Source organism: Myotis nattereri (assembly GCF_964212035.1).
Source record: "Myotis nattereri genome assembly, chromosome: 19".
Taxonomy (NCBI): domain Eukaryota; kingdom Metazoa; phylum Chordata; class Mammalia; order Chiroptera; family Vespertilionidae; genus Myotis; species Myotis nattereri.
In genome coordinates, this window is record NC_138095.1 from 28702840 (window position 1) to 28730560 (window position 27721).

The 27721-nt window shown below is 58.3% G+C and overlaps 1 protein-coding gene across 2 annotated transcripts; it reads right to left on the reverse strand.

Moving 5' to 3' along the window:
* Positions 1–515: 515 nt before the first annotated feature.
* POLE (DNA polymerase epsilon, catalytic subunit) lies at positions 516–27534 on the reverse strand (the record flags this gene model as incomplete). Of its 2 annotated transcripts, none has more annotated exons than XM_081113546.1 (49): positions 516–1344; positions 1478–1567; positions 2051–2176; positions 2487–2687; positions 3638–3831; positions 3973–4104; positions 4893–5091; positions 5981–6113; positions 7005–7130; positions 7894–8067; positions 8439–8643; positions 8865–9085; positions 9238–9461; positions 9541–9717; positions 9874–9980; positions 10054–10207; positions 10405–10545; positions 11756–11899; positions 12100–12306; positions 12522–12734; positions 13056–13178; positions 13286–13366; positions 13682–13784; positions 14561–14775; positions 15590–15785; positions 16111–16268; positions 16407–16551; positions 16693–16785; positions 17792–17940; positions 18705–18850; positions 19165–19311; positions 19394–19496; positions 19570–19698; positions 20582–20689; positions 20897–21109; positions 21182–21295; positions 21384–21516; positions 21864–21983; positions 22250–22335; positions 22592–22702; positions 23011–23118; positions 23970–24050; positions 24159–24300; positions 24440–24594; positions 24880–24972; positions 25123–25167; positions 25508–25588; positions 26393–26534; positions 27473–27534. In XM_081113546.1, 49 exons carry the CDS (start codon positions 27532–27534, stop codon positions 1231–1233), a joined length of 6864 nt encoding a protein of 2287 aa, XP_080969672.1. In that variant the 3' UTR covers positions 516–1230. The 2 variants fall into 2 exon arrangements, with proteins under 2 accessions (XP_080969672.1, XP_080969671.1); XM_081113545.1 differs by having other exon boundaries at positions 4893–5094.
* Between the last annotated feature and the right edge of the window lie 187 nt (positions 27535–27721).

Below are 27721 nucleotides of genomic sequence, written 5' to 3' on the forward strand. Positions count from 1 at the left end.
GGCTGACGTGGGCTCCATCCACCTTCCAGCCAGCGTCAGGTTTCTCCTGGCCATTGGGCCTGGCCCAGGCAGGCGGGTGCTATCAGGGGCCAATGCTGCCGTACAGACAGCAGCCTTCCTTCCTCCCAGACGGAGAAGCAGCGTGCAAATGAAGTTAAACTGGCTGAAGCCCCCGGTCCTCCCATGAGCCCACCTTTTGAAGTTTCTGAATCTGCCGCCTCACCATCTGGGCATGTTTTTTAAATGGGATGGGCGGGGTTTTTGTCCTGTCCCCAGTCCTATTTCGTTTAAAAGGTGCACAGAGCTCGTCTTATGTTCTGGGGCTGAAGACAGACGGAGGGAGAAGCTGGCACTCGGAAAGGCTCTAGGCCAGGGCTGGACCCTGAGCTAGTGCCCTGCAGGGTCCCAGGTCCCAGGTCAACCTGAGCTGAGGAACAAGAACAGAACCTCCTCTACCTGACAAAGGTGCTGCTTCCTCTCTTCCCCTTCCCATGAAGGAAAGAACCTAAAATCTTGTGGGTGAAAAATTATCTTTCCGAAGTCCAAGAGGTAACAGATGCTGTACAATCCATGATCAATGAATGGGTGACCCCCTGTGCCAGGCCTCCTCAGGGCACAGGTAGGCTCTGAGGGCAGGTGGTGTGGTAAAGCTCCATCTGAGAAGCCCGGGCCCAGATGAGGGGACCACCTGACGCAGACCCCGCCCCCCTGACCAGGAAGTCTCCACAGAGAAATCCAAGCCCAAGTGCAGGGATGCCAGCCGCCCAGGAACCTGCCGTCTGAAGATGCCAGGTCCCCAAGGGCTCAGGGCCCGATTCCTGGAAGTGGCCACACCCACGGGTGAAGCCGTGGAGGGCGTCTCTGAGGTCACAGTGCCTGGGAGCAGAGCTGCAGTCTCCCACCAGGTGTCCCTTGCCCCCTCCCCGAGGTTTGGCTCAAAGAGAAGGCCCTGAGGGCAAAGGGGATGCAGAGGTGGGGCAGGAGGACCAGGCCCTGCAGCAGCAGCAGCAGAGGCCACACGTGTTTGTGCACAAGAACGACCTATCGGGCTGCCCTGACCAAGGCTGGGACTGGGACCCAGGTGGGCCACTTCCTGCTCTGGCTGGATGGCTGGTTTGAGCCAAGTGACCCCTCCCTGAAAGCACCCTGAAGGTCATTTTCTTTGGTGCCGAGTCCTGGAGATGGTCTCCAGCTGGGAAGCTGGGGCAGAGAGGGGACAGGCCCGCCTTGCTAATGGCCCAGCTGGGGGTTCTTCTGCAGCAGCCACTCCAGGGTCTCCATGAGGTATGACATGCCATAGTGCTGGGCAATGTTCCGGAAGATTCTGATCTGCTCCATGAAGACCTGCAGAAGAACCAGTCACCATGAGACCCAGTCCCAGAGGAGGTGCAGGGATGCGGGCCAAGGCCCGGAGCGTAGGGAGAGAGAGGTGTGGGTGAGGGCCAGACGGGCAATGGCCAGGGGCAGCTGCCCAGACCTTGGTGTGGATGGTGAGGGCGAAGCCGCCCGCACAGCTGCAGTACACGGACATGTTGGTCTCCTTCACGCCTCGGCACTTCAGGCAGATCTGAAATGAGGAAAAGCCCAGTCAAGAGCTCCACGCCCCCGCCAGCCGCCTGCCTGCACCTCAACTGTGGATAAAAGCCAGACCACACAGCGGCCTCACCTAACGTCCAGCTGCTTCCCCGCCCTCACTGTGGGCCCACCCACCGGCCATACCAAGCGCCGCTGTTCCTGCCCAGAACCCATGCCTCCCAGTCCCCGCATCAAATGCTGAACACCCCGTCACACACACACACACACACACACACACACACACACGCACACACACACACACCACTGGTTCTGGACCCTCATCCCACTTACACCCTTTATCTTGTTTGCCATCTATCTCCCTCCACTAGAAGGAAAGGCCCAGGAGGCCAGCACTTGGCCGCTGTAGGTGCCCAATAGGAGCTATAAGACTGAATCACTTGGGCTGTGGATGAGGCCTGACCCAACAGGTGGGCATCTCGAAGGACCAGGTTATGACCTGAGACCCGCTGCTCACCAGGTCCTGCAGGGTGAAGGCCATCAGCTTCTTCTGCAGGGCTTCCACCAGGGCCATTTCGATCGCCGAGGAGTCGTAGGCGGCCTGGCAGTTGGAGCAGAACCACTGGGGCAGCACAGCCCCGTCCTGGGCAGAGAGGGAGCAGGTCACCCTTTGCCCACCTCCCTGGCAGTGCCCCTCCGCTAGGCTGAGGGGACCAGCCTTGAGGAGACTGGGGCAGAGCCTTCGTGAGAGGTGAGAGGCGCATAACCGCCTGCGGCAGCTCACTCAGCCCCGGGCACCCTCCCATCACAACACCGTCGTCACACGTTCACTGGATGATGATCCAGCACATGGCAGCTGAGGGCCTTAAGAAAGCTGGCAGGTCCTAGTCATGCCACAGCTAGTGGACGTCACCCACAGGGAGAGACAGGTCACACAAGAGTGGGTGCTCCACCTGAGAGAAGGACGGGTCTTTGCACAGGTCCAGGTCCCGGCAGAAGTTACAGCTGTGGCAGATGACCTCCGGGAGCACGTAGGAGCGGCAGGGGTCTCGGAACTGGGCCTCCTCCGAGAACTCACCAACGTCCACCAGGCGGAGCAGGTCCCGGTTGAGCTTGTTCACCTGGTTTGTGATGTTTGTGTCCAAAGACAGGACCTGCAGAGACCAGGGTGCGGTGAAGGGAGCTCCCGGGCCTCCCGTTGCTCTGTCTGGACTGAGACCGCGTGGCCAAGCACCACCTCACACTTCCTGTCCCGTCAGAGCTGCCTCCTCTGCAGCAGTGGTTCCCTCACGGCCTCAGCTCGGGACTCGGGCTCTGCCTGTCAGCCTCACTGGCTCCTTTTCCCTGAGTGACAGGAAGTCCTAAGTCTACTGGAGCCTGACAATCTCACGTGCGAAGTGGCTAATGTCCACCCTCAGGGTGAGGGACTGCCCGGCCCACCCAGGGGCCTGCAGAGCCGAGGGGAAGCCAGCTAACCCTCCTGTCTGTAAGGAGGGCTCTCTCTCCCCTAAAGCTCTGCTGCCACTTGATCCTGGCGAGTCCGTCACCGTGAGATGCAGTGGCCGGGAGGTGACTTCATGAGCAGCGAGGCGCCTGCTTGTCCTGGTCTGGTAACAGTATTCCACCTTTGATTCCGTCTCCTTTCCCAGAACGGCATTTGGCATCCATGGAAGCTCTCCTCTGAAGCCTGGGTGTTTCGGGAGCTCCGTGTGGTCCCTGGCCCTCTAGCCCCACAGGGCCTGGAGCACCTGCTGTTTCACCAGCACCCCCAGATCACCCCACCCCAGGGCCTTTACCCATTCGGCCCAGACATCGTTCCTTCCTGGGATCCACATGTGGCTGCACCCTCCTGGTCACTGTGGTCTTAGCCCCAGGCCCCATCAGAGGCCCCTCACCTTCCCCACTTCTGAGCCCAGCTCACAGCACCTGTGCTCCCTGAACTCACCCCCCTCACTGACCGGCCGCCCCCTCACTGGAGCACAGGCTCCAGGAGCTGCAAATAGCTCACACACACGGGCTGTTCAGAACGGTGGGCAGAGTGTTGTGGGAGAAATGCGTTTCTTACTCCTGCCCTCACCTTGCACAGGAAGGAGCGGGGCCTCACCTTGCACACATACTTGATGAACTCCAGGGCAGGGTTATTAAGCACCAAGTGAGAGCCGGGCAGGACAGGAAACATCTCTGAGAGCTCAGCTGAGTTCCGAGAGCCCGTGACTTTCCTCTGAATCTTCTGGGTGATGGTGAAGAAGTTCTGAGTGAGTTCATTTGCCACGTAATCTTGAGAGAAGGTGATCATTCCTGGGAAGAGGGGTGACATGGTGCTGCTCCCACTTGGCACAGTGACGAGGATGCTGAGGAAGCAACTCGGGGACCCCGCCCTGGAGGGGGGCGAGGGGTCAGGTCACAGGTGTGTGGTCTCGGCAGCAAGGGTGCGCTCACCGGGCAGGGCTCCGGCTGCTGCCTGGGCCTCCTGCGACGGCTGGCTGGCTGCCCGTCTCCTCACGGGGGTGCTGCCCGGGGCGCTGCGCCGCAGCTCCTCCTTCATGCTGTGGTACACGGCCACAATGTACGCTGCAGAGGGGGGCACAGGACCTGGAGCTGACGACGCTCAGGACCCAGAGTCCAGGGAGACCCGGTGGCTGGTCAGACCGCCGGCCAGCCTGGCTGAAATGTTGTTACTGGCGATGATTCTATTTGAAGCATTTAGAGGAGCCAGAGCCCATACAGAAACGGGAATGATGCCCACGTTCATGCTTAGGGAGCACCATCTACATGAGGCAATTCTCCTCAACCTCCACACTGGGCAGCGACAAAACAAAAGTTCAACTCCGGTCAGCACACCAGACCCACATGTTTCAAAAGAACTCGACAAAGTGAGACTTGGGACACACAAATAAAATATAAAACAAGCACAATGGAACCACCTCAGCACCTTGTGACCATGTCTGAGTGCTGAGCTTGGCAGGCTCGACAGGAACGGTCCTGTCCTACAACAGGCATTGCAGGTATGTGCTTCATTTGTACCTCAGTCTGGATAATCTGGTTTGTAAACACTAAACCTTAGACCATATAGACCCAAATCAGTGACAAGAGTTCCCAACAGCAGAAGCTCAGCCTCACAGCCCAGAGGCTGGCAGTTCATTCAGGAAGTGCCCCGTCTTCCCTACCTGGGCTTTACCTTTAGTTGCCACACGTGCACACAAATCTTGGGGCAGAACTAGGAGCCCCTCGGGGACAGCCCTTCTCAGCAGGCGCAGCAAGAGGGGGAGGCCCTGCACCCCTGGTTTCTCTTGTGAGGCAAACGGACCAGGACCTCATTGTTCCGCGGACCACGCAGCTGTGACAGCTGAGAGGCTCACCTGAGACGATCATGAGGAAGTAGCCCTGGCAGGAGGCTGCCTGTGGCAGGAACTGCACGATGTTCCAGTTGTTTTCCAGCAGGTCCTCCACATCTGGTTCCTGCCCGTCATCATCCTCGCCCTCGTCATCATCCTCGTCCCTGTCATCCTCAACTTCCTCCTCAGGCTCCTCCTCCGCTCTGCCCTCTTTCTGGGGGTCCTGCTGTAACAGTCCCAGCCATGTCTGCCCGCAGCCGTGGGATGCATACCCCAGTTGAGTCATGTTGACCCTGGTCTACTGATTCCACCTGGTCTAGCGCCCGCCCCGAGCCGGCAGATCCCCGCAGACTCTAACAGCACGTCAGGTATGTCAGTCACATGCCTGGGGCTCAGTGCACTCACCTCGTGGAGACGGTTCCCACTCAACCCTCCCAAGGGTTCACTCCACAGTTGCCTCCTCCCACCCCCCAGAAAGGGAAGAACCAGCAGTGCCCTGGGCGACCAGTCCTATGGTCCAAGTTCCACATCTCCCGGTCGGCTCCCTACTGCGATGCCCATGCCTGAGCAGGTTCCGCTCTTGACAGCACCTTCCAGGTTAACACGGGAAGTCTGATGTCTACCATCCTGAGCAGCAGCCACCACTGCGCTTCCGACTACACTGCTTGCACCTCCTATTCTCCCATCGAGCCCACGGACCTCCCACCTCAGCACAGCACCAATGGCAGCCTTCTCCTGCCAGCTTTCTCAGCAGCACAGCTTCCACCAAATCCTCATCAAGGCCACGGGCACAAGTGGCCTGCCCTGGCCAGCTCTCAGCCACCCGTGACCACTGCCCTCACCCGCCGCTGGACTCACAGCTGCCTCGCGCCAGTCGCTGAGCCTTGCTCCCTGCAAGCTCCACTTCCCGCCACATCCCGAGTCCTCTGGGGCCTCCCCTCCCCGGTCGGCCCGACTCTGGCTGCTGGTCCTGATCCCATCCCTGCTGCCTCTGATCCTGCACCTCCTTGTCTGCGTGCTCGCGACCTCTCCTCAGACGCGTGAGCACAATGTGTGGCCAACGGACAGATGCAGACCCCAGAGAATCCCAGCCTCCGGGACTGTCGCCTCACCCGTCCACAGTGGATACGAGCGGGCACATTTCCTTTGATGCCACCATAGTTGGAGGGATCCATCCAGAGGAGAAACTCCCAGCACCGAGAGAAGGAAATCGTCAGGGAGTGGAAGATCTCCTTCGAGTGGATGCTGGAAAGAAGCAGAGCAGAGACTGAACCCACGAACTCAACAGTTTTCTCTTTTTTCCACTTTCCTTCCTACCCTCCACTGACTTAAAACCCTCAAACTTCCTATGGAAAATGACAGGAAAATGGCCAATAGTAGTGAGGAGACTTCTGCATCTGGGCGGGAGTAACGGGAGGCGTGGAGGGCTGGAGAGGCGAGAAGCCTCCCGGGCTGGTCCCAGCTCTCCCCGGAGCTCTCCACTGGAGAGCCTGCTTCAAGGGTGGGGAATAGTGAACTCTGGACTAATGGTGCTCTGGCCCTGCCTACAAATCTCAAAAAGGCCCCCAAAATCAAACTGTTTTCAAGTAACAACATGAAGCCCCAGAACAGTCACAGGAATGCAAAAGCATCTGACACACAAGTCAAGACCCAGTGTCTGGCATCAACAGAAGGTCACCAGTTTGCAGAGAAGCAGAGAAGCAGCCCAGAATGAGGAGACAGGCTGCCAACTGCAACCAGCCCCAACCCCAACGGCGCCGGAGCAAGGAGAGGACTGGGAGCACTATAGCTGCACTGCGCCCAGAGCTGAAGGGAAGACCAGAAACGGAGGAGACAGCACCACGTCTGAGGGGGGTTTGGGGCAGATGACACAGCGCCGAAGACGGGTCAATTTAAAGACTTAACAGAAGTTATCCAGAAAGAAGCACAGAGAAGGAAAAAGACTCAAAAAAGACCCATCTACAGTTCTATTGCTAGTGAAAATCTCAGAAATGAAGGTGAAATCAAGGCTTTGCCAGATCTCCAGAGGCAGGAGACAGATGTGGCTGCCACAGACCAGCCACAGGCTTGTGCCAGGAGCTCGGAGAGCAGATGGCACAGGACAGAGGAGCTGACTGAGAGGGGTGGTGCTGACACCTGGTGGTGATGTACTCCACGTAGGCCAGGGCGTCCTCGATCCGCCGCTTCTTCGTGCACAGGACGATGCGGTTGAAGTTGGCATAAACGACTGATGACCCCAGGCGCCTGAACTCAGCGATGAGCCTGAGGACCAAGGACAGAATCAACAGTCAGGAGGCTACAGAGCATCCCAGAAGGCACCGTGAGGCAAGTGGATGACCTGAAGCAGAAAAGCCTGGAACCCAGAAGCAACAAAGCATGAAGGTTTCTACATGGAAAACACACCATAAACAAAGCCAAACAGAATCAAGAACAGGAAAAAATGTGCAACTCATTTCATAGAAAATGATTCTTACATAGAAAGAACTCATAAATCAATGAGAAAACAACACAATTAGAGAAAAGTGGACAAAAGATATGAAGAGAAAGCCCACTTGATTCATCATGAGGACTGCAGGTTAGGAGCCACAAAAACCATCCCCCCCCACCCCCGGTCAGCTGGCACTGTGCCCACCACACAGGAAGGGCTGGGCTGGCAGAACCATCGATGGAGAGCTCTTGGGCCAGCACCCAGTTAGCACCTCTCCCAGTCGTAGGATCCACCAGCGCGGCAGCAGGGCCGCTTCCTGGGATCACTGCACGGGACGCTCGCATGCCCTTACGCTCAGGCTGTGCCTTGGTTATTGGTAACAGCCCAAGCTCTGGGAACCGCCTCTGCCCACTACCATGGACGGTGCACCTCATGCAGACCTCCAAGGTCGACCACTAAGTCCGACAAGGAGGCCAGAACACCGTGTACAGCCGCTTGTGCAGAAACACAGCAGAAAGACTATGTGTTGCGCGAACCGGCGGCGGGCCGTGTGATCCCACAGGTGCTGGGCCCAGGGACCCAGGCCGGCACACTCACTGCAGAAAGAGCTTCTTCATCATGCTGTGCAGCGTGCGGTGCAGGGCCGGGTCGTGGAGCAGCGAGGACGGGGAGCGCAGCCAGCGGTAGAAGTGCATCACCTGGTTGTCGGCGTAGACGTTGCGGTACTGCGTGATCTCCCTCACCCAGCCCACCACCATGCTCTTCAGGATCCTGGAGGGGAGAGCGTGTTCCCCAGTCACCCTCCCTCTCCAAACCCCACTGCTCAGCTCTCTGCACCCCTTGGACGAGGCTAGCTCTACCACCTCCCCATACACTTCTCAACCCTCCCCACCTCCGTGCCAGAATAGACTAGAATGGTGGGTGTTGGGCGCCTCACCGGCCGGGAGAACCAGGACAGACTCTACCCAGCAGGTGGAGGGAAGCCCCAGTGACAATGTCTTAGCTCTTAGTTTCCCAAAACAAGGGCAGAGGATAAAAGGATTCCTACTGTCCCTTCTCAACCCCAGGCTGTTATTCTGCCTCTGGACAGGAGAGGGCGCAAGAACAACAGTCAGGAGATGCCTGGGGACGCAGCAGGGCACCTGAAGGTGCTGGAGCAGAGGGCTGTCTCGTCGTAGCTGGCGGGAAGGCTGGCGGCCTGGTTGCCGGTGATCATGTCCTCCAGGGAAGCTTGCTGGATCACGTCGAAGCTGATGCCCATGCTGTCGGCCCCCTCCATGTCGTTGACGTGGTGAGATTGCAGGATGGTGTTGACGGCCAGGTTCTGAATGTCCAGCTCCACACACACTGCACACAGACACACACCTGTGCACTGACCACCCCAGGGCGTAGAGCCCACCCACAGCAAGTTTCCCTCAGAAACACTGCTGCTGGTCACAGAGCCCGCCCCGATTCATCCCACACCAGCGTGGTCCAGCTCTGAGGGTCAGCGCTGGATTCTCGCCACTAAAGAATGGCAACAAACACGACCACCAGCTGCTGAGATCCCTGTGGGCCTCCCCACCCACCTGTGGAGTAGCAGCCTGAACTGTTGATCTCCACGGTGGCTTGGTCCTCAAACTCCATGATGAGGCGGTTGTCGTCAGCCTCCTTCCCGCCCAGGTCAGGGCGCCAGGTAGGGGACAGCCAGAGCAGGTGGTTGTGGCGCTGGAGGTGGCGGGCGAAGAACAGGTCGGAGCCAAAGGTGGAGATGTCCTCAGGCAGATTCCCAATGGGGATATGGAAGTACCTGCACAGGGTCAGGGTCAGGGTCATGGGGGGAGTTCTAAACTGGTCTCAGGAAGGGGTGGAAACTGGGGAGATCAACTTGCTGACAGGCCGGAAACATGAAGGTGGGCAGAGCGGCTGAAACGCCAAGCAAAAGCCCTATACTCTGCTCACCGGCTCATCTCAAAAGCCTGCGACAGGCAGGTGTCCAGGTTGAGATAGTGGCGGATCATGCGCCGGGCTCCATGGCGCTGCCAGTCCAGGACTCCGTAGCTGATCTTGTCGGCCACACGGACAGGCACCAGCGGGAACTCCTCCAGGACGGGAATCTCTCCAGCCAGCCTCCTCAGCTCCCAGTTGGACTGCACGGCGATGAGGGTGGGCCCCCGGCGCTCCTCCTGGGCACAGAAAAGCAAGCAGCTGGGAGGACCCGTTCTGGGGGAGAGGCTCAAACAGCAGCACCCCCACTTCACTCACCTTGTAGGCCAGGAGGAAGCGCTGGATGGCTCTGCAGATGGTCTTCAAGTCGGTCTCAGCCCGCACTTCAAACGTGTGCTTTGGGGGAGGCAAGAGCTCGGGGCCCACTTTCTCCAGCAGGAGGCTGTGCTCGGCCGAGTACAGGGCGCTGAGGCTGGGCATCTGGTTGCTTCGCACCTGAACGAGGGCCACGTCAGCTCTCCCCGCCCCCGCCCCCGAAGGAGGGGTGGCTCCACCTCTCCCCAGGCGCTGGGCAGAGGCTTCGGGAACAAGGCGGGGCCAGGACCTCCCACCCAGTGGTCTGTCCTCCCATAGCCCCGGACGAGAACTCACAGTGTCCAGCACGAACACGGACGCCCTGCGCTGAGAGGGCACGAAAATGCCGAAGAGTGCTTTGTGGCCGTGTGTGCGATGATACAGGTAGATGTGGCGGATGCTCCCTATGGAGGACACACAGGTCACCTGGGATTCGTGGGAGGTGGGGCCAAGCGGGGCAGCTGGCACACACCATACCTGGTTCCAGGTAGCTGAATTGGGCCAGAGAGCGCATCTCCAGGTGCTCAAGAGTGAAGGTTTCTGCTTCCCAGCCCGACAGGTGCCTCACCAGCTGTTTACTGACCACACACACACAGCCCAGGTGCACCAGGGCCCGGAACAGTAACGGCACCTACAAGGCGTCAGGGTGGGTGGGGCTGAGCGGGGCGGCAGTTGGGGATAGCCCTCTGCTCCAGGCCATCGCTGCAGAAATTCTGTCCCTGGGGTGGAATCCAGTGGCTGCTGCTGGCCTTCCCACACCCTACGTGGGCTGCTCCCCTCTGTTCCATCCGGCCAGATGCTTGCTCAGTGAGCTGGGAAGGCAGTTACCTGAGTCTCGTACACGCCCTCGATGTCTGGGGCTGACAGCTCGGTATTGATCTCATTGATGTGCTCTTGGTACATGTCCTCCGGCACTGAGTACTCATAGAGATTGTAGACCGCGTTGGAGCGAGGAAGGACTCGATTCACCTGGGGCAACAGCAATGACCTTGTCACACGGCACGTGGTGAGGTTTGTTACACACACACCCCACACAGGTGCACACACATATGCTTGTTTAAACAGTCCTAGCACATCTGGTGCCCACAACTGTGGGGTACCGTTTCACTCTCCAGAGTAAAACCAAAGCTCGGGGCACAACACAAGCCTCTAAGTCCTCTGAGAGGCAGTCAAGCTCAGACGCAGCAGGTCCCAGTTCACTTTCCTCTGTCCTCTCCTGGTTTATGAGGGTGCAGGCAGCAAAAACCAGGAGGCCCGGGGGACAATGGGATGGTCCTGGTGCGGAGGGAGCAGGAGAGGCACCCAAAGGGTAGAGTATCCTGAAAGCCACAGGAGCTCCAGGCCACCTGTCCCCTCCTGTGCTATGCTCTCCCCGTCTCTCCCCACATCCACATCCTGAGTGCCCAGGGTGGAGTTTCACCGTCTCCAGAAACCTCCTCCCTCACTCCAGCTCCCACACACAGGTCTCTGCTCAACACAAGTGAGCTTGTTCCGCAATTCCCTGTGCCCGGCTGAGAAATGGGCCAGGGCAGCCTCCGTGAGCTCTGGTCTGGGCCGGCTGGGTGCTCACTGACACCAGGTGAGAACCATGAGGACCCGCCTGAGGAGGAGGCAGAGAGCCCCCCCCCCCCCACCGCCGCTGGACCCCACTTATAGGAAATGTCTGCGGTGGGCTCGTCTAGAGGCAGACCATGGCTGCTGGCTGCTGAGGGCTGGGGGAGGAGACTGCTCCGGGGCCTGGGATGTCTCCTGGGGATGATGGAAATGTTCTCAGATAAACTGTGACGTTGGCTGCACAACGGAATATACTGTCAGCAACAGAACTGTACTTTAAGTGAGGGAGCTGCAGCGGGTGAATGACACCCCGTAAAGCTTTAGCACCAGAAAAGCCTATGGAGGCAAAGCTGCCGTCTGACAACTATCTAACCCCTCTCTTCCCTGCTACGTGGACGTCAGACAGACACGGAGGACGGTGCCCCCAGGACAAGGCACCAGCAGCTCAGCCCTTCACAGAGGGCGTCTCAGTAACTGCTGCAGCATCCGAGAAGGTTCTTAGGAGATGGAGGCTCCAGAATACCTGGCACAGGGCCGTGCAGCCCACCAGTCTGTATCTGCCTGATTCCTTCTGCAGCCCCATCACCGTGGAGACAACCTCAGAGGCAACAGCTGCCTCCGGTACCTTATGATATGCAATCCCCTCCTCCGCTTTGGGCACCCGCTGGTTCACGTAGAACACCCGGGGGATGTTCAGCTTGATGCAGTGCAAGTCGCTGCCGATGACAGCCCACAGGCGGAACAGGCCAGCCTGGCTGGTCTCGCTGATCTGAAAGGAAACATCGTACAGCAGTGCGTGTCAACCTGTCACAGAAAAAGCTCAACACACGTGGACAGGCTGCCTCCCAGGACCAGCTGCAATCAGAGGCACGGAGGTCAAGGTCTGCCCTTTCTCCTCCATCCAAGATCCCTTCCTATCAGCCATGCAGCTGCCCCGGGGTGTCCTGCCCTGGGGACGCCCGTGCACACCTGCACGATCTGCCACGGGAGGTCCAGAACGCTGCGGGCAGTTCTTCGCAAGAAGCCCCCCAGCCCTGTGCTGGGCCTGTCTCGCACGGCCCCCGGCTGCAGCCCGCCGGCTGCCTCCAGACGCTGCTTCTTCCTGCGGGCAAGGCGCTGTCGGGCCTGCAGCTGCCACTTCTTCTTGTGGAACCGGAGCCAGACCAGCCACTCTTCCTGGGACAGACGAAGGACAGGTCAAGGGGAGACAGAACACCTGCTATGACAACGGACATGCACAGCTTCCCAGTGCCAACCTCCTCAGGGTCAAGACCGTCTCCATGTCCTGCACGCCTCAGCAGACCCCGCGGGAGACAGCACACCTGTGTGGGCCTGACTGGGGCCTGCTCCCTTCACCCACCGGCCAGCCCAGATGCCCTGAGGCTTCTTACCTGGGTAGTTCCGAGGGCCGGAGGCTGCCCCAGGATCTCCTGCCAGGACACCGTCAGCCCCATATCCTGTGAGTCCTCCTGGCTCTCCCAGAGGACCCGCTTCCTCTTCGTAGCAACGGGGACGGCGGTGTGGGGCGGCTTCTCAAGGCCAAAATCCTCCATGTCAGGAGCACCCAGGCTCTGGGTGCCATCCGGAGCCTGGGCCACACCCACCTGCAATCACCCAAAGAGGACTTCAAACACGGCTCTCTGCAAATCCACCTCTAAAAATCCATCTGAATGGGATAAAGTACTCGGATACAAAGTTACTCATTAAATATTTTTAACCTAAAAACCTCCTATCACAAAAGAACACTGGGAGGAATTAAAGGGCAGAGTATCAAGGTGTACATTTTCAGGAAAAAAAAATTCCAGACACCTGAATGGAAGCATCCAACCTCAAGAACGGCAGCACGGGGACTCGGGTGCTGGGTGCCCCTGGGACCAGCCCACCCCACCGCCACAGCCTCCATGTCCCAGGCCAGGCCCCATCACCTGTCTCTTGCCCTCGAGGATGAAGAGCTCGCTGATCTTCTTCTGCTTGTAGACATCGTTCTTCTCCAGTAGTTTTTTGTGCAACCAGTCGGGGTGTTTGACGCGAGGCACGGGGTTCTTCACCTGCATGAGGTGGGACTTGTCACTCGTCTGACCGTGAGTCTGGGCCACACTCAGGTTCCCGTGGCTTTTAAGCCACACAGGGGTCTGCTTCCGTGGTCTGACCTCACCTGCTGCAGAGCTGCGGGGATGGTGATGATCTTCTGAATGGCGCTGCCCAGCCGCTCGATGTAGTAGTCCCAGTCCAGAATCTGCAGGGGCGACGGGCGCGTGAGGAAGGCGGCGGCAGCAGCAGCACTCACTGCCCTTCCCTGCACCTCACTGATCCTCTTGGAAAGTCTCTGACAAAAGTGCCCATTTCTCGGAGGAAACTGAGGTGCAGAGCTGCACCAGGACCCTGCGCCAGGCCAAGCCTCGGCTTGTCTGACACGGTGAAAGCCTGAGTCTAGCTCCTCCAGCTTTGCCTAAGTCTATTTCTTCACGCACCGCACGCCAGAAAGGGGGCGCCAAGAGTGAAGACTAAGCCGGCCAGCCAGCGGGCCTGCGGAGGGAAGAGCGGCGCTCACCGTCCGAATGTCCAAGTCCTGCAGGGAAGAGCTCTTCAGCCATTTCCGGAGGAAGTGCCTCCTCACCGTGGGCTCTGCCTGGAAGATGGCGAGTGGGATGGCCCTGGGAGACAAGGGGCACAGCGCACACAGTGCACGGTCTTTTATGTGGAAATAAAGGTTCAACACCGATTCTGTAACCTGCTTTCATGTAAAGGTATTTTGTATAAACTATACCCAACATATGTTTATTGTGTCTAGTAACTACATCTACTTCACTGTGTAAAATATCATGGTTTAATAGCCACACCCCACCGGCGGCCATGGGGGCTGTTGCTTGGCCACCGTGAAGAGCCGCTGGCAAATGCCCTCACTAAACGGCACATGCGTGTGCACATGCGTGTGCACGCACACAGCTGACCACTCCCGAAGGGCTCTTCACTGGGTAACGGACAGGAAGTCCTCTCTTTCCTGGAAGAACGAGCCAGTTTGCGTGTCACCAACAAAGTGAGAGGGCAGCTGGTGGCAGTGCTTGCTATCGTGCCATGTTATGAACATAAAGAAACAGGAAGAAACACCTGTGCGTCCATCACCCAGTCCTCAGCCCGCAGGCCCTCAGACCGCACTTCCCATGAGAACAAGCAGGACGAGGACGAAGCCCGTGCAGCCCTGCTGGGGCCTCCTCTCACACGACTCCTCCGCAGGGTCCTCAACACCTCAGTGTTTCCCACGACCGTGAACTTTGCCAGAGGGTGTGACTGCACCTTGAGACAGGGCCCATCGTTGCCCACGCTCCACGGACCCAGGTTCTCTGGGCTCCAGGTGGTCGGGCCCAGCAGGCCTTCCTGTCACCATCTGCGGGATCTGAGACCGACCCTCCCTAACCCTGGAAGCCCTCACCTCTCGGTGACGGGTGAGCCCTCGGGCTTCCGGGAGATGATGTAGCGGCAGCTCAGCCCCGCGTCCTTCACCATCTGGTCTCCCAGGAACTCGGCCAGGCGCTTGGCGGTGCTGATGGACGTAGACTTCTGCTCCCCATAGTCTTCCAGCTTCCGGGACATGGAGCGGTTCTCAGAGATCAACTCGAACAGCTCAGAATCTGGCATGTTCGCTGCCTGGAGAGAGGGCAGGCAGAGCATCGTGCAGAGTAAAGGAGCGTCCCCAGCTCACCTCACTTCTTCCCCCAGAATCGAGTTTCCCCAGCGGACGAGCTGAAAGAGTGTAATACTAAGGCTGCCTCACAGACACAGCAAGACTGAAGAACCACACACGAAGCCTGGACGTTTGTGCTCCTGTGCACAGGTGTCCCTGACCTCCCGGCTCACGAGTACTGCGTGTGCCTTCCCCCTTGGTGCTCACATGAGTCAACTCTACACAGAACAAGGCATGCCAGGAACCAGATGCCACAAAGCCAAGGGAGCCAGCCAATGTTCCAGAATATTCCACTATTCCTTCCCTCCCAAAGCCTCTTCCTAGCCAACCCTGCGGGGGGAAAGGCATCTGTGCAAAGATGTCTGACGTCATCACAATGGAAAGCGGGAGCCTCCCGGCTACCACAGCAGAGGCCTCGCTCGGGAAACTGACCCACTACGCAGACTCGATGACATGCAAGCACTACAGAGCAGCACAGGCAGTGATCAATTCCACAGGAAGGTGTGTTCAAGACAAGCCAACTCACTTAAGTTGTAGGAATTGTATGTGCATTTACAAGGTCAACAAAGCCTTAGAGATCAAAGAAGTTAATGTGATAGTTGGCAAGTTTTTCTCTTAGATTCCTTTCTCACATGCTATTTGTCTCCTTCACAGAATCCTGCCGCTGGACACACTCAGCAAGTCTTGGGATTTCACCAGCATTAGCCCTGAGTTCATCTGTCACTGGGTCCCTCTGCCTGCAGGATCCCTCAGAGCCAAATGGGAGGGCGACCTCACCTTGCTGTACAGCACGTCCAACCAGTAGTCGGCCACCTTGGCGACAGAGCCGTACACTTCCTCCAGGGTGCTGCCCCTGAGGAAGGCCTCGAACACGGACGACTGGAAGATCTTGATGAGCTGCAGCTCCCCTCGGCGCTTCACCTCGAAGCCCTTGAGCTCAGCCAGGGAGCCGTCCTCGTTGAACACAGCGTACCTGGAAGCACAGTGGGCACAGCGTGACGGAGCTGTGAGCTGGCTCCTCTCTGCCCTCCTGACCCCACCTTTCAAATCCACACACGTCTCTGCACTGAGGATCTCCCTCCCACATAAAAATGACTGAAGGCCTGCGCCTGTGGAGCAGAACCTAACAGGTGGAGAACAGAGCTGGTGGCATCAGTGTCAACAGCTTCCCAAACTGAGGCAAAAAGGCCAGAAGACAGGACTGAGGTCTCCCGACCCTGGCTCCTGGTCCATCCGGGCAGGTTGCTAATCGAATCCGTCATTTCCTTTCCTGTGCACTGAGGCTGGGGGGCTCCTACCTCTTCTTCAGCTTCTTGCCTTCTTCCTTAGAGGCTGGAAGGATCATGGCAAGGTAGGGCCCGTCAACCTCGAAAAAGATGCTGTTCTCAGAGCGGGTGACGTAGGTGAGCGAGGATGGCTCGGCCAGCTCCTGGTACTGATCGTTGGTGAAGCCTTCCTGCAAAACCAGACCAAGAGGGGCAGCCTCACCGTCACCAGCCAAACCTGCACATGACCGGGGCTCCCAGCAGTGGACAGGGCCTGCCCAGTCCCCTCTCCCAACCCACGTCCGACAGGCGCTGGAAACCAGGCTCACCTTGACCATGATGTTCAGCATGGCCCCAGGGTAGGAGATGGTCACCTTGGGCTTCTTCACGCTCGTCGTTGTGATGACAAAGTTTTCAGGGAAGCTGTTGGGTAGGACGCACCATATCCCATCTGTGTCCAGCTCCAAGGGCCTCCTTCAGAGGACAGAGAGTGAGGCCACATGCAGGCCGGACTGTGGCCCGTGTAGTAAGAGGCCCCTGTCAAGTCCTGACAGCAGACGAGATCCCCCACTCTCCAGCTCGTCTTCGCCCGCCTGCTCCTGACTCGGGACTCACCCGATCTGCTCGATCAGCTCCCTTGCCTGGGTGATGATGTTGGCCCCCGTGAAGCAGACGATGCCAGCCATCTCCATGGAGTACCAGCGGGCCCTGGGAAGACAGTCACAGCTGCAGGTGGGTGGGCTCCCCCGAGAGGGTCATTGAGATCAAAGGAGAGGTGGGGAGGGAGAAGGGCACCAAGAAGGGGACTCGGAAGCTGGGCAGGAGGGCTAAGGGGGACATTAGCTCTGGGCTGAGAACCTTCTCTGTTCCTACTTCAGTGTGTTGGGCTCAGCTCTGGAAAGTTCTGGAAGGAGGCAGCACAATGGTTCATGACCTCAGCCTCGGGATTCTCCACACCATCCCCGATGGTCGGTGTCCCCGTGAGCCTTCTCCACTCTCCCAACCCCATGCGTATCCCCCAGCGACTCAGGGAAAACACGCTCGAAGGTTCCCCCAGCAGCCACTGGCCCCGTTCTCACACCTCCTGCCTGAAACTCTGCTCCGCTCCAGCTCTGCTCTCTGCCCACTCCCTCTGCCGTTAAAAAGCAGCACAAATACACACAATGACCCTCCCTCCAATCCAGTCCCTGTGCCACCCACTTCTCTTCCTCCCCAGAGCTGCCCTGCTGACCCTTCTCAGGACCTCCCACCTGGTTACGTCCAATGGAGACACTCAGGCCCCACCTCACCCCATCGCCATGCAGCGCCCAACCCCGGAACCCGGGCCCAGGAGGTCTCCACCTTGGGACTCTCCCTCCCTCCGCCCCTCAACCTCTCAATCAACTTTACCCCTTTGTTAATCCCATGGCTGCTTAGAAATTGACGAATGGCTGGGACCGCCTCCACGGCCTGGCGGTGACATTTCTTAAGTCACAGACATAGGACAGAAACTACCAAACTGCTGTCTCCTGCCCAGGATGTTCAGACGCGCATGCCCAGGGTGCCTAGGCCCCTTGTTACCCCAGAACCACAAGTCGATGTGGCCCTCCCTCCACCTGCCCCAGACCGCTTCCAGCCACACTTCTGTACAGAGGCCCGCGGGCACCCAGCTCTCCCCTCTCCCATCCTTCACTCACTAGCTCCACAGCCCCGCCCAGGCCCAGCAAGAGCGTACCCTTTGCGCATGACGTAGCCGTAAAAGGAGTTGAGGATGCACTTGTGTGCCAGCTGCAGGGAGTCGTACAGCACCTCCATGTTCTTGCAGCGCTTGACCTCGGCCGCGTCGCCTGCCTCCACGGCTGCACTGAGCTTCTTTTTCCACACCTGGGGACACACAACTCCTAGATTACAGCTCCCATTCTACAGTCACAGCTACTTCACATCTTGAAAACTTCAAATATATCGGAAACTTAACAGAATGAAGACCGCAGGCACTTCTAGAGGGACACTTGATATTTGGCCATATTTCCTTTATTCCCCCCCCCCCCCCCCCCGCTCTCTCAGCACTGTCACTGACACTGAAGGTACTAAACATGTCAGCACACTTTCTAGGGACAAGGACAAGCTCCTGCGTAACCGTAATGCTGTTCCCACCCCGAGGAAACTTACCACGGACACAATATGGACTTGTCCCCTATGGGGTCTGGACAACCCCAACCCAGGAGCCAGGCCAGAACCACATGCTCAGTTCTCACGTGTCCTGATTCACCTTAACCTAGAACCGCCCCGTGTAAGGCTGGCGTCCTAAAAGGGCTTCTGAACACAGAGACGTGCTCCAGGCTCCATTTTTATCTCTTGTGAGGTCAGGACCAGGAGGAAATACTCCATCACAGCAACAACCCGTTGGACACGTCTGAAGAGCAGCAACAGAGGCAGGGCTTCGCGTGGCCAGAGACCCAGGGGCTCCCCTGATTCCATTCACTTACCTGATGCAGCTGACAAGCTGCGTTATAGGGATTCTCAAACAACAGAACTCAGACACCCTGACAGGCAGAGCACCGACAGCAGGCACTTGAGGATGTGTTTGCTCACCCACGACTGTCCGGCAGCACCCAGCAAGGGCCAGCATCTGAGAAAAGGAGGCCCACCTTGTGGAGACCTTTGAACTCGTAGCGCCTGTCCCGGAAGGCGCGCACCGTGTCCACGTAGAAGGAGTTCTCCCGCTGGCAGATGGTGGTGAGGCGCTCCTCCACCTTGGTCACGTGGATCTTCTTGTACGCCTTTCGGCAGTAATCTGGGGCACAATGGGAGGGGGCACTGAGACTCCACGTGGGAGACAAAGGAAGCCAGGATGCCATGGAGGCCAACCAACGCAGCTTTCTCTGCAGCTAGTTTATCACATCAAAGAAAGGCAGCCCCCATGTGAGTGAGCCAAACACGCCGAGACTACAGGAAGGCGCTGAGCCCTGAGCAATGCTGGGAAACGAGGAACGGGAACCTACAGGAGGAGCTGGGTCACCGAGGCTTCAACGACCGGTTTAACTGACCGGAGGCCGTGCTGCACCAACACAGCCCAACGACGGCCCCAAAGTTGTGCAGGCCCCTCACCTGACAGCCTCCTCTTCTCATATTTCGCCTGCTCCTCGCGGGACAGCTCGTGAAAGGCCCGGGCGGGGCCGTCAGGGGTCAAGGCGGGGAACTTCTCCGACTCCAGCTGGTGTTGGATCCGATGGTACTCGCTGCGACTGGCTGGCACTGGGAAGGTGACAGGTGAGAGAAGAGTGTGACAGAGACCCACCGCTTCCTGCTGAGCACCCCCAGCCCGGCAGGCACTCACTGAACTCGCCCCTCCACTGCCAAGCCATCTTCCTCTGGCAATTCGCCCCCGGCTTGTTGAAGTCACAGGCTGCACAGGTGGCCTCGTCCACCATGGCGGAGGGCTGCGGAGGGGACGGGAGGGAGCAGTTAGGGCCACGCAGAAGAACTCCACCCTGACGCAGGCATCCGTCTTACCTGCAGGCGGTTCGTCAGGATGATGTTGGGGTACATGGCGCCCACGTCCAGGTGGTAGATAAGGGGACACTCGATACGGTTAGGAACATCTTTCAGGGAGGTGAGCTTGGCCTTAATCTGATCACACACCTACAGCAGAAGAGGAAGGAGGTGGAGGCTGGTGACCCGATAAAAACTGGAGACTAGACACCGAAGACAGCCCAACACCAGGCCGGGAGGTGCTGGAGGCTTGCACCAACGAGCAGAGCCCTAATGAGGACAGCACGGCAGGAGCAGAATTGGAAGTGGGAGAAAACTGCTGAATCTGTTACAAGATGTTCCTTGGAACCAATCCTAAAACTGGTACAAACTACCCCCAGGAAAGCCAGCGAACGCGCTGCAGTGCTGAGCGAAGCCTGACAGTGTCCGAGGGATCAGGGCCAGCACGGGGGAAGGTGCCCGGGGTCCCCAGGCAGGTGACACTGCAAAGGACACTTGGTGCTTGTATCTGATGGATTTTAGTCACTATGTCCTACTCGGTCATTTCTAAGAACTTACTGTCATCACTAAAAAATTTTTTTTAAATCTTCACCAGAGGACATGCTTAGAGAGGGAGAGAGTGCGCAATATGCATGCATGTGAGAAACACGTGAACGCTCCCAGACTGGGGAATCAAACCCACAACCCAGGTCTGTGCCCTGACTGGGAATTGAATTGGCAACCTTTCGGTGGCTGGGATGACATTCAACCAACGGAGCCACTCTGGCCAGGCTACTGTCCTTTTCAAGGCCCCTTAACAACAAGAAAATAAACTGAAAGCCTCCAATAGCTCCTCGCTGCCTACTGAATCCATGGGCTAAGACCCCCCCACGTTCCCAGAGCCTGTGAAGCTCTCCCAGCCAGGAAGTCGGGTGTCAACTGTGACAACTCTGTCACCCATCTCAGGGCCCAAGCACCAGCACACAGTAGGTGCGCGACAGGCCACGCGTGAAGGAACCAGTCCACAGGCGTGGGAACACCTCCAGAGAGTTACCTCTTGGAAGTTGGTGACCTGCTCCATGGGCACCTTCTCCTCTTCCTCGATGGCGTGGCGCATGGTCTTCTCCACCCGCTGCAGCAGGAAGTCAAAGGCGGCGGGATTCTAGCGGAAGTGACCGAGGGGGCACAGATGAGACGGCGAATGCTCTGGCAGCCACCAGCCTACCTTGGCGGGACGGGACGCTGCACTGTCCTGGATGAGGGCAGGCCCGACAAAGGACGCCTGGTGGGCCCGCCAGGGGTGAGGGCTTTCCTTCAGCCCTGGTGGCTCCTGGGTGCCTCTAAGCCGCGGGAGACCCAGGGGGCGCACCATCCTGAACCGGCAGGGGATGTCACTGCGGAACACGCCCGACTCGAGGGCCTCCACGTGGCCACCCACGTAGGTCTCGGCGTCCAGCACGTGGCCGTCCTCCGTCAGCTTGTTGAACTCCTGCTCCTGCTTGTTGGGGAAGACGATGTTGGCGTGGAAGGCCTGCACCATCAGCAAGGCCTCGCACAGGGTCCCGGAGCCCTTCCGCAGCACCTACGGGGAAACACCAGGCTTCAGACCACGGCCCAGTCCACACAGGCTGCCAGGACTGGGAGAGGCACTGACCTCATCAGGCTCCATGGGGATGATGGTGCACAGGGCGAATATGAAGGGGTGGACGTACTTCATGTACAGGTAGTACGTGGCCACCGCGTCCGACACCGAATACGTGGCCAGAGTCTGAGGAGAGCACATCAGAGATAAGGGCCACGGCATGTCCGGAGGTCCCCTTGACCCCCAGAGCCCCGAGTCAGCGCGGCACAGGAACCTGGGGCTGCTCGGTGGCCATCCGGCACATGTCCTCAGGGTCCAGCTCCACAGGGTCATAGCCCAGCTTGGCTTTGGCGGCCGCCTTGAGGTTGTGGCTGCCCACAGGGAGGTAGCTGTCTCTCTTCACCCACCTAGAAAGGAGAGCAAAGGCCAGAGGTGAGTCTGAGACCAAGTCCAGGAACCTGTGGAAGGTGGCAAAGCTGGGCATACACAGCAAGGTGCAGAGACCTAACAGGCACCCCAAGATCTGCACCAAGACACCACACGGTGCAGGCCCGTGAAAATCACTCACCTGGATCCAGGTAGTTTCACAAACACACCTGCAAATTCAGGAGATGCCAGAGCCTGCAGCCGCTGTCCTCAGCGAGGAGGGCTGTTCCCAGAGGCTCCCTCCCTCCCTCCCAGGTGTGGACAGGCCTGCACCCGTGGACGCCCTCCAGGGACACTGACAAGCTGCCAGGGGAGCGGCGGGACCTACCTGAGGCAGTCCATGTGGATGCACTGGGGCGCCTTGTACTCCCCTTGGCTGTCCTTCTGGAATCCGATCTCCTGGTACATGCTCAGTCCGTGGACAGCTGCTCTGGCCTCCACAAAAGGCCTAGGGACCAGAGAGGTTGGACAAGCACAGGTTAGTCTCTAATCCCCTCAGGGACAGGGAAGACTGCCCCCAGGGGATGCTACGCTACCCCAGGAGCTCCTCACACCGACTCCTCAAATGCAGCGCCCTCCTGCCCCTCCCCTCCACTTTCCCCATCATTACCATCTCTCAGCATACACTTCAGCAGCATTAGGTATATTCCCAATTTGTGTAACCTGCCCTCCTGAACACTTTTTAGTTTTTTCCCAATTAGACATTAGACTCACCAGTCAAAAAAGTCCCCATTGTAGGTGACCATGATGGTGGGTTTGGTCTCCTGCACATGTTCAAACCATCTTTGGATGAGATGGACCTGAATTCAACGCATCAGGCACTCAGAGGGTTGCTTTTCCTCTTTCAAACTCCTTTCAAGCACCTCTCCCAAAGTTCTGGAAAAGCAACCTCACGCAACCCTTCATTAGTGCCTGCACATGCGTGAGGGTCACAACAGGGACCCCAAGCCCAGAAGCTGCTGCTCTGACTGTAGGCACGCCGAGGCCTCAGAAGGGTCAGCATGCCTCTCCTCCCACCTCACCACAGCACCAGCAGCTTCCCAGCGACACCTCTACCTCGTCAGGCTCATTGAAGACACAAAAGGGCCCTTCATACTCCGGCTTGGGGGTGAACTCAAAGTCCTCAATGTCCTCTGCCACGATCTCCCTGTTGGTGATGAGGTAGCCCTGGAAGTTCACCAGCAGGTGCGTGGGTTAGACACAAAGCTGAGCACGCCTCTTGGCACTCGGCCCAGAAACTCAGACTACAACAACCTGAGCAGCACCAGGAGCTGCTGAGCGTCCACACCCTGAGCGTCAGACTCCCATCGGAAGGGGGAGCGTGCTGGTGTCAGAACAGCCTGCTTGCTCACTTCCTTGGATTCCACTCACTCATTATTCACCCAAAACTGTGAGTCGTGGGGTGAACACTGTTCTGGTTTGGGGACCGACAAGGTCCCTATTTCCAGGGAGCTCACACTCAAGGCACTGCTCACCTGGCCATCAATCATATAGGAAATCATCATAATCTGGTCAGTCTCAGCATCAGGAAACTTGAGGGGCAGTTTGGTCGTCTCAATGTCAAATGCCAAAACCACAGGGTCCTAGAGGGACAAAACGTAGCATGAATCGGCCACAGAACACACGCACCTTCAGCTGCTAAAACCAGGAGGCCAGCTGCCACCGGGAAAGGCTCCCCAAAACGTGGAACAGGTGCATGGGGCTATCTGGCCCACAGCAAGGATTCCACACCCCCTGGTGGAGTGACAGCCAACAATATGAGAAAAGGCTAGATCGCAGGAAAAGCCTACGACCGCACAACACCAGAGTCTCAAGGCTTCTTAAAGTGCATGACCTCATCCAGGACGAGCTGCTCAGTTGGTCAGAGCATCGTCCAGATACACCAAGGTGGCAGGTTCAATCCCCGGTCGGGGCACATACAAGAGCCAACCACCGAAGACATGAGTAAGGGGAACCACAAATCACTGTTCCTTCTTCCTGTCCGGTCTCAAAAAATCATAAAAAAAAAAAAAGCACGACCCCATTTTGGCCTTCGTGACAACCCTGACAGAAGACTGGCTCAGGGCTGACGTCGCCATCTTAGACGTGAGAAAACATGATCGCGAAGCTGTCCCTGAGCCAAGGCCTTCGTTATGAATCCATTTTCACCACATCACTCGCTATCAGCTCCCTGCGTGGAAGCTGAGGTGCTCCCTCCCACACTCAGATCCAGCCCAGCTCACACACACATCACCCGGGGAGACACAGCACAGGTGAAATTATACTCGAAGCCAGAAACTGACCTGAAAAACGACTAGTCCACAACTCCTTCCAGAAAGTATTTAGGAAAAAGAAGCCAGCAAACCTCTGAATCAAATTCACCTTTCAGCACTGAATTAGACCTCTCCAAAAACCAATGGGAAACTGGGATGGAGGAAATGCAAGCAGCACTTACGGGCCGTTCAACCAGGTCATCTCGGCGGGTGATCTCCACCGGCGAGGCGCTCCCTCGGTGCCTGACGTTGTACCAGTGTGCCTGCAGGACGGGGAGCCCTGAGCTACAGTTCTGCATCTGTTTTCATGGATTTACCCTTCAGTCCCACCTCCCGCAGTTGGGCATCACCCATGAGCCACACCCACTCACCACGTGGATCTTCAGGTCGATGGAGAGGCGGATGTGGTAGGGCACGTCGTACTCTCGCATGTCCACAATGTTGTCCAGTTGGTCCGCAATCTTCTTAGAGGTTTCCTCTTCGTCCATAATCACACTGCCCCCTTGCAGAACACTGTGAGAGAGTGAGAGAGAGAGAGAGAGAGAGAACTTAATTGCTGAGTTTTCCCACCTCCCATCCATCTTTTCAATTTAGGAAAAACGGGAAAGTCCTGTGGGCTGACTGGCTGCTCTGCCCACAGGAGGAAACCTACCTGGAGAGCATAGCCGTGTAGGTGCCACTGGTGTGGCCCTGCTCCCGGTTCTTCCTCACGGCAGGGGAGATCTCCTTCCTCACTCGGACAAGGTCCTCCACGGTGTGGAAAGACAGCTTAATGTAATTTCGCTTCAAACCCACCAAGTGATTTGGCTGCAGAGTGAAGAGATCATGCTTATGAGTTCCAGAGAGGATGGATTTCATTGGGGAGAGAAAATAAGGGCAGGATGACTCAAAGGTAAATATACTTGTCAAAGAGTTGGCAACTCCAAGCACCTTGTCCAACCTTGCCTGTGGGACCAACGTCCAGGCGTCAAGGCCCCATCATCGGTACCTCCCCACACCCACCGGCGCCAAGCTTGGCCTCCTGCCAGGTCACTGCCAGCCAGCAGAGTGGGCCCAGCTTTACATACCCTGGAAGGTCTGAGGGACACTCACCAAGTCCAGATCCTCTTTGGGAACGGTCTCTACTTTAGCAAGTTTACCCTGAAACTTCTTGGAGAGAAAAGACGAAACTTCTCGCTCACAACCCTAAGTCGGGACCAGAAGGAAGGCCCCTCTGTTAGTAAAGCCCATCTCCTTCCCTGCGGTCCCTCCAGAGGCCTCTTCGTTCCCAGTCCCGACACTCCCCCAGAACAGGGAGGCACAGTTCATCGGAACTGACTCAGGGGCCAGAGTTACCTTTCTGGCCGCAATGTAGAAGTATGGTTTGTAGGGCAGCGCCACCTGCAAGAGTCACCAACCCGTTCAAGGGCGATGAGAGAGGAAAAGGGAGAATGGTGAAGAGAGGCTGCCAGACGCAGTGCACCTGGCCTTGTCACATAGGAGAAACGGGGCCATAGGGATTTAGGGCTGCATGGCCCCGCCCCCATTCCCAGAGTCTCCCAGCACAGCACACCCTCAGTGGGCGCCGAGGCGCTGCAAGGGCCATGCTCCCGATGGGCTCCAGGCAGCGGCACAGGGAGGCCTCCCAAGCCTTGCAGCTGCGGAGCTAAATGAACGCTCGTCATTCTCAGCACAGCGGAGCCTTGTCAGAGTGGGGCGCACCTTGGTTTCAGGGGCTCACCTTAAATCTGCTCCCATCGTCTTGAATAAAGTAGTAATCCACTGCACTGACCAGGCGTTTATCTTCATCTAAAACCTCAGTCTGGGAGAGAGTCAGTATGGGCATGAGGTTATCCTCTACACCGGGGGGTGGGGGTGGGGGGGGATGGGTCTGGCGCTTGCCAAGGCATTATGGGTGCGTTAATGAAATGTTCGACCAGCCCGAGGCAATCTGCTCAGTGGCTAGAGTGTCGGCCTGCGGACTGAAGGATCTTGGGTTCGATTCTGATCAAGGGCACAGGCCGGGGTTGTGGGCTCGATCCCCAGGAGGGGGCGTGCAGTAGGCAGCCAATCAATGATTCTCTCATCCATGTTTCTATTTCTCTCTCCCTCTCTGAAATCAATAAAAATATACTTCAAAAAAGTTTGACCAAATACAGCAGGCTAATTTTTTAGCTGATTAATTTTGTCTGGTCCACGGACGACGTCATACATATCCAAATGGCCCTTGGCAGGAAGAGGGTCCCCACCCTGATCTACAGAGCCCCTTCTTCCTGCTCTTCATGAACCACACACCCCTCCCCTGTACCCCCCTCCCCCCACCCCACCCACTTCCCACCCCACCCAACTACACCACCCGCCCAGTCACCAGAACCAGCACAGCGGCCTCCCAATGGGGATCTCTCTCCATTTCTCCCTCATCCTTGAAAGTTATACTCTTACCCCGCCCCCCCATCTCCTCACCGTCTTCTGTTAAATGCCTGAAATGTTAAAAAGTAGGAGACCTACAAGCCCACCTCCACTGTGCCACCCAAATAGGCTCCCACGCCAAGCGCACCCACCCTCAGGAAAGGGCCCCGGCATCCCGAGGGCATGCGGGGGAGGAAATGGGGAGCCCGGTGCTCACCGGGTGCATATTGATCAGCCAGCCCGTCTTCTCCCCTGGCTCCTTGAGCCTCTCAAATCCGAACCGAGAATCCATCTTATCCGTCCACTGACTGCGCTCCAGGCGCTTGAGTGCCGACACAGAGGAAGAGGCGCCATCGTCCCTGAGCGGGAGGGAGGAAGGACGGACCAACACTGCAAGCGGGCATAGGCGTGGCCACAGGGAAGGTTGGGGGGGGGGGGGGGCGCTGTGGCTGTAAAAGGGCAGCAGGCGGGATCCCTGGGGCAGAACTGCTGTTTTGATTGCGGTGGAGGCACCAACACATGGTGTGACTGACAGCGCACAGCGAACGCGCACGCGCGCACACACACACACACACACACACACACGCGTGCCCGATGCACTGGCCGCCACACCCGCTCTAGCGATGCCAGATGTTACCACTCCGGGGAATTATCTCAGAAGTTGTTTGTTTAAAGTTACTTCTGAGATGTTAGTCCCCAAGTTTGTTAGTTTGTTTCTTGGCAAAATGGGGTCGGCACTAGCTACTATAGGAGACTTTTCCATGGGTTTTATCGAGAGCAAACTGCAAAGCGGCAGCACGGAATAGCGGGATGGACTGGGTTCTGCTCCTGCCCGGACAAGCGGGCAGGTGAGCCCCGGGCGCCGGGCCGCGGACAGGGCTCCTGGTGGGCAGCCGGGGACATGAGCAAAGTGGACATTAGCACGCGCTCCGGCGAGGCGCCTCCTGCACCGCCCGACGCGGGACAGGCTGCGGCCGGCGGTGAGCGGACGAGCGTCTCCCCCCCACCTCTAGCCCTCTCTCCGCGCCGCACCCCCTTCGTCCCGGCGGCTCAGGCACCGAAGACCCGAGCAGCCGCAGCACAGGGAGGGCCGCCCACCCGCTGGACAGCGCCTCGGCCTCACGGAAGGAGCCGCCACCTCCGCGACGCCCGGCCGTCCAGGGGTCGGACGGCTCCCCCACAGCGGCGGCCCCGCGCCCGCCCCGCTCCCCGAGCGCCCGCCGCCTTTTAGCGCGAGCCCAGGGCCACGAGGAGGAAGGCCCCGAGCCCGCCGCCCGCCGCCCGGGGCGTCCCTTACCGGGTGGTCTCGGCGTCCCCGCCGGGCTCCGCGTACCGCCGCCCGCTGTTCCTCAGCACCATCGCGCCGCCGCCGCAGCCTCGGTGAAACTTGGCGCGCTCCCACCACCTCTCGCGAGAGACCGGAAGCGCCCGCCGCCCAATCAGGAGGCTCGGCGCCGAGCTCCAATCGCCGCGCGTGCCCGCGGGGAAGCGGCTCCCCCAGGACTCGGGTGCAGAGTGCGCAGGCGCGTCGACATCCAATCGCCGC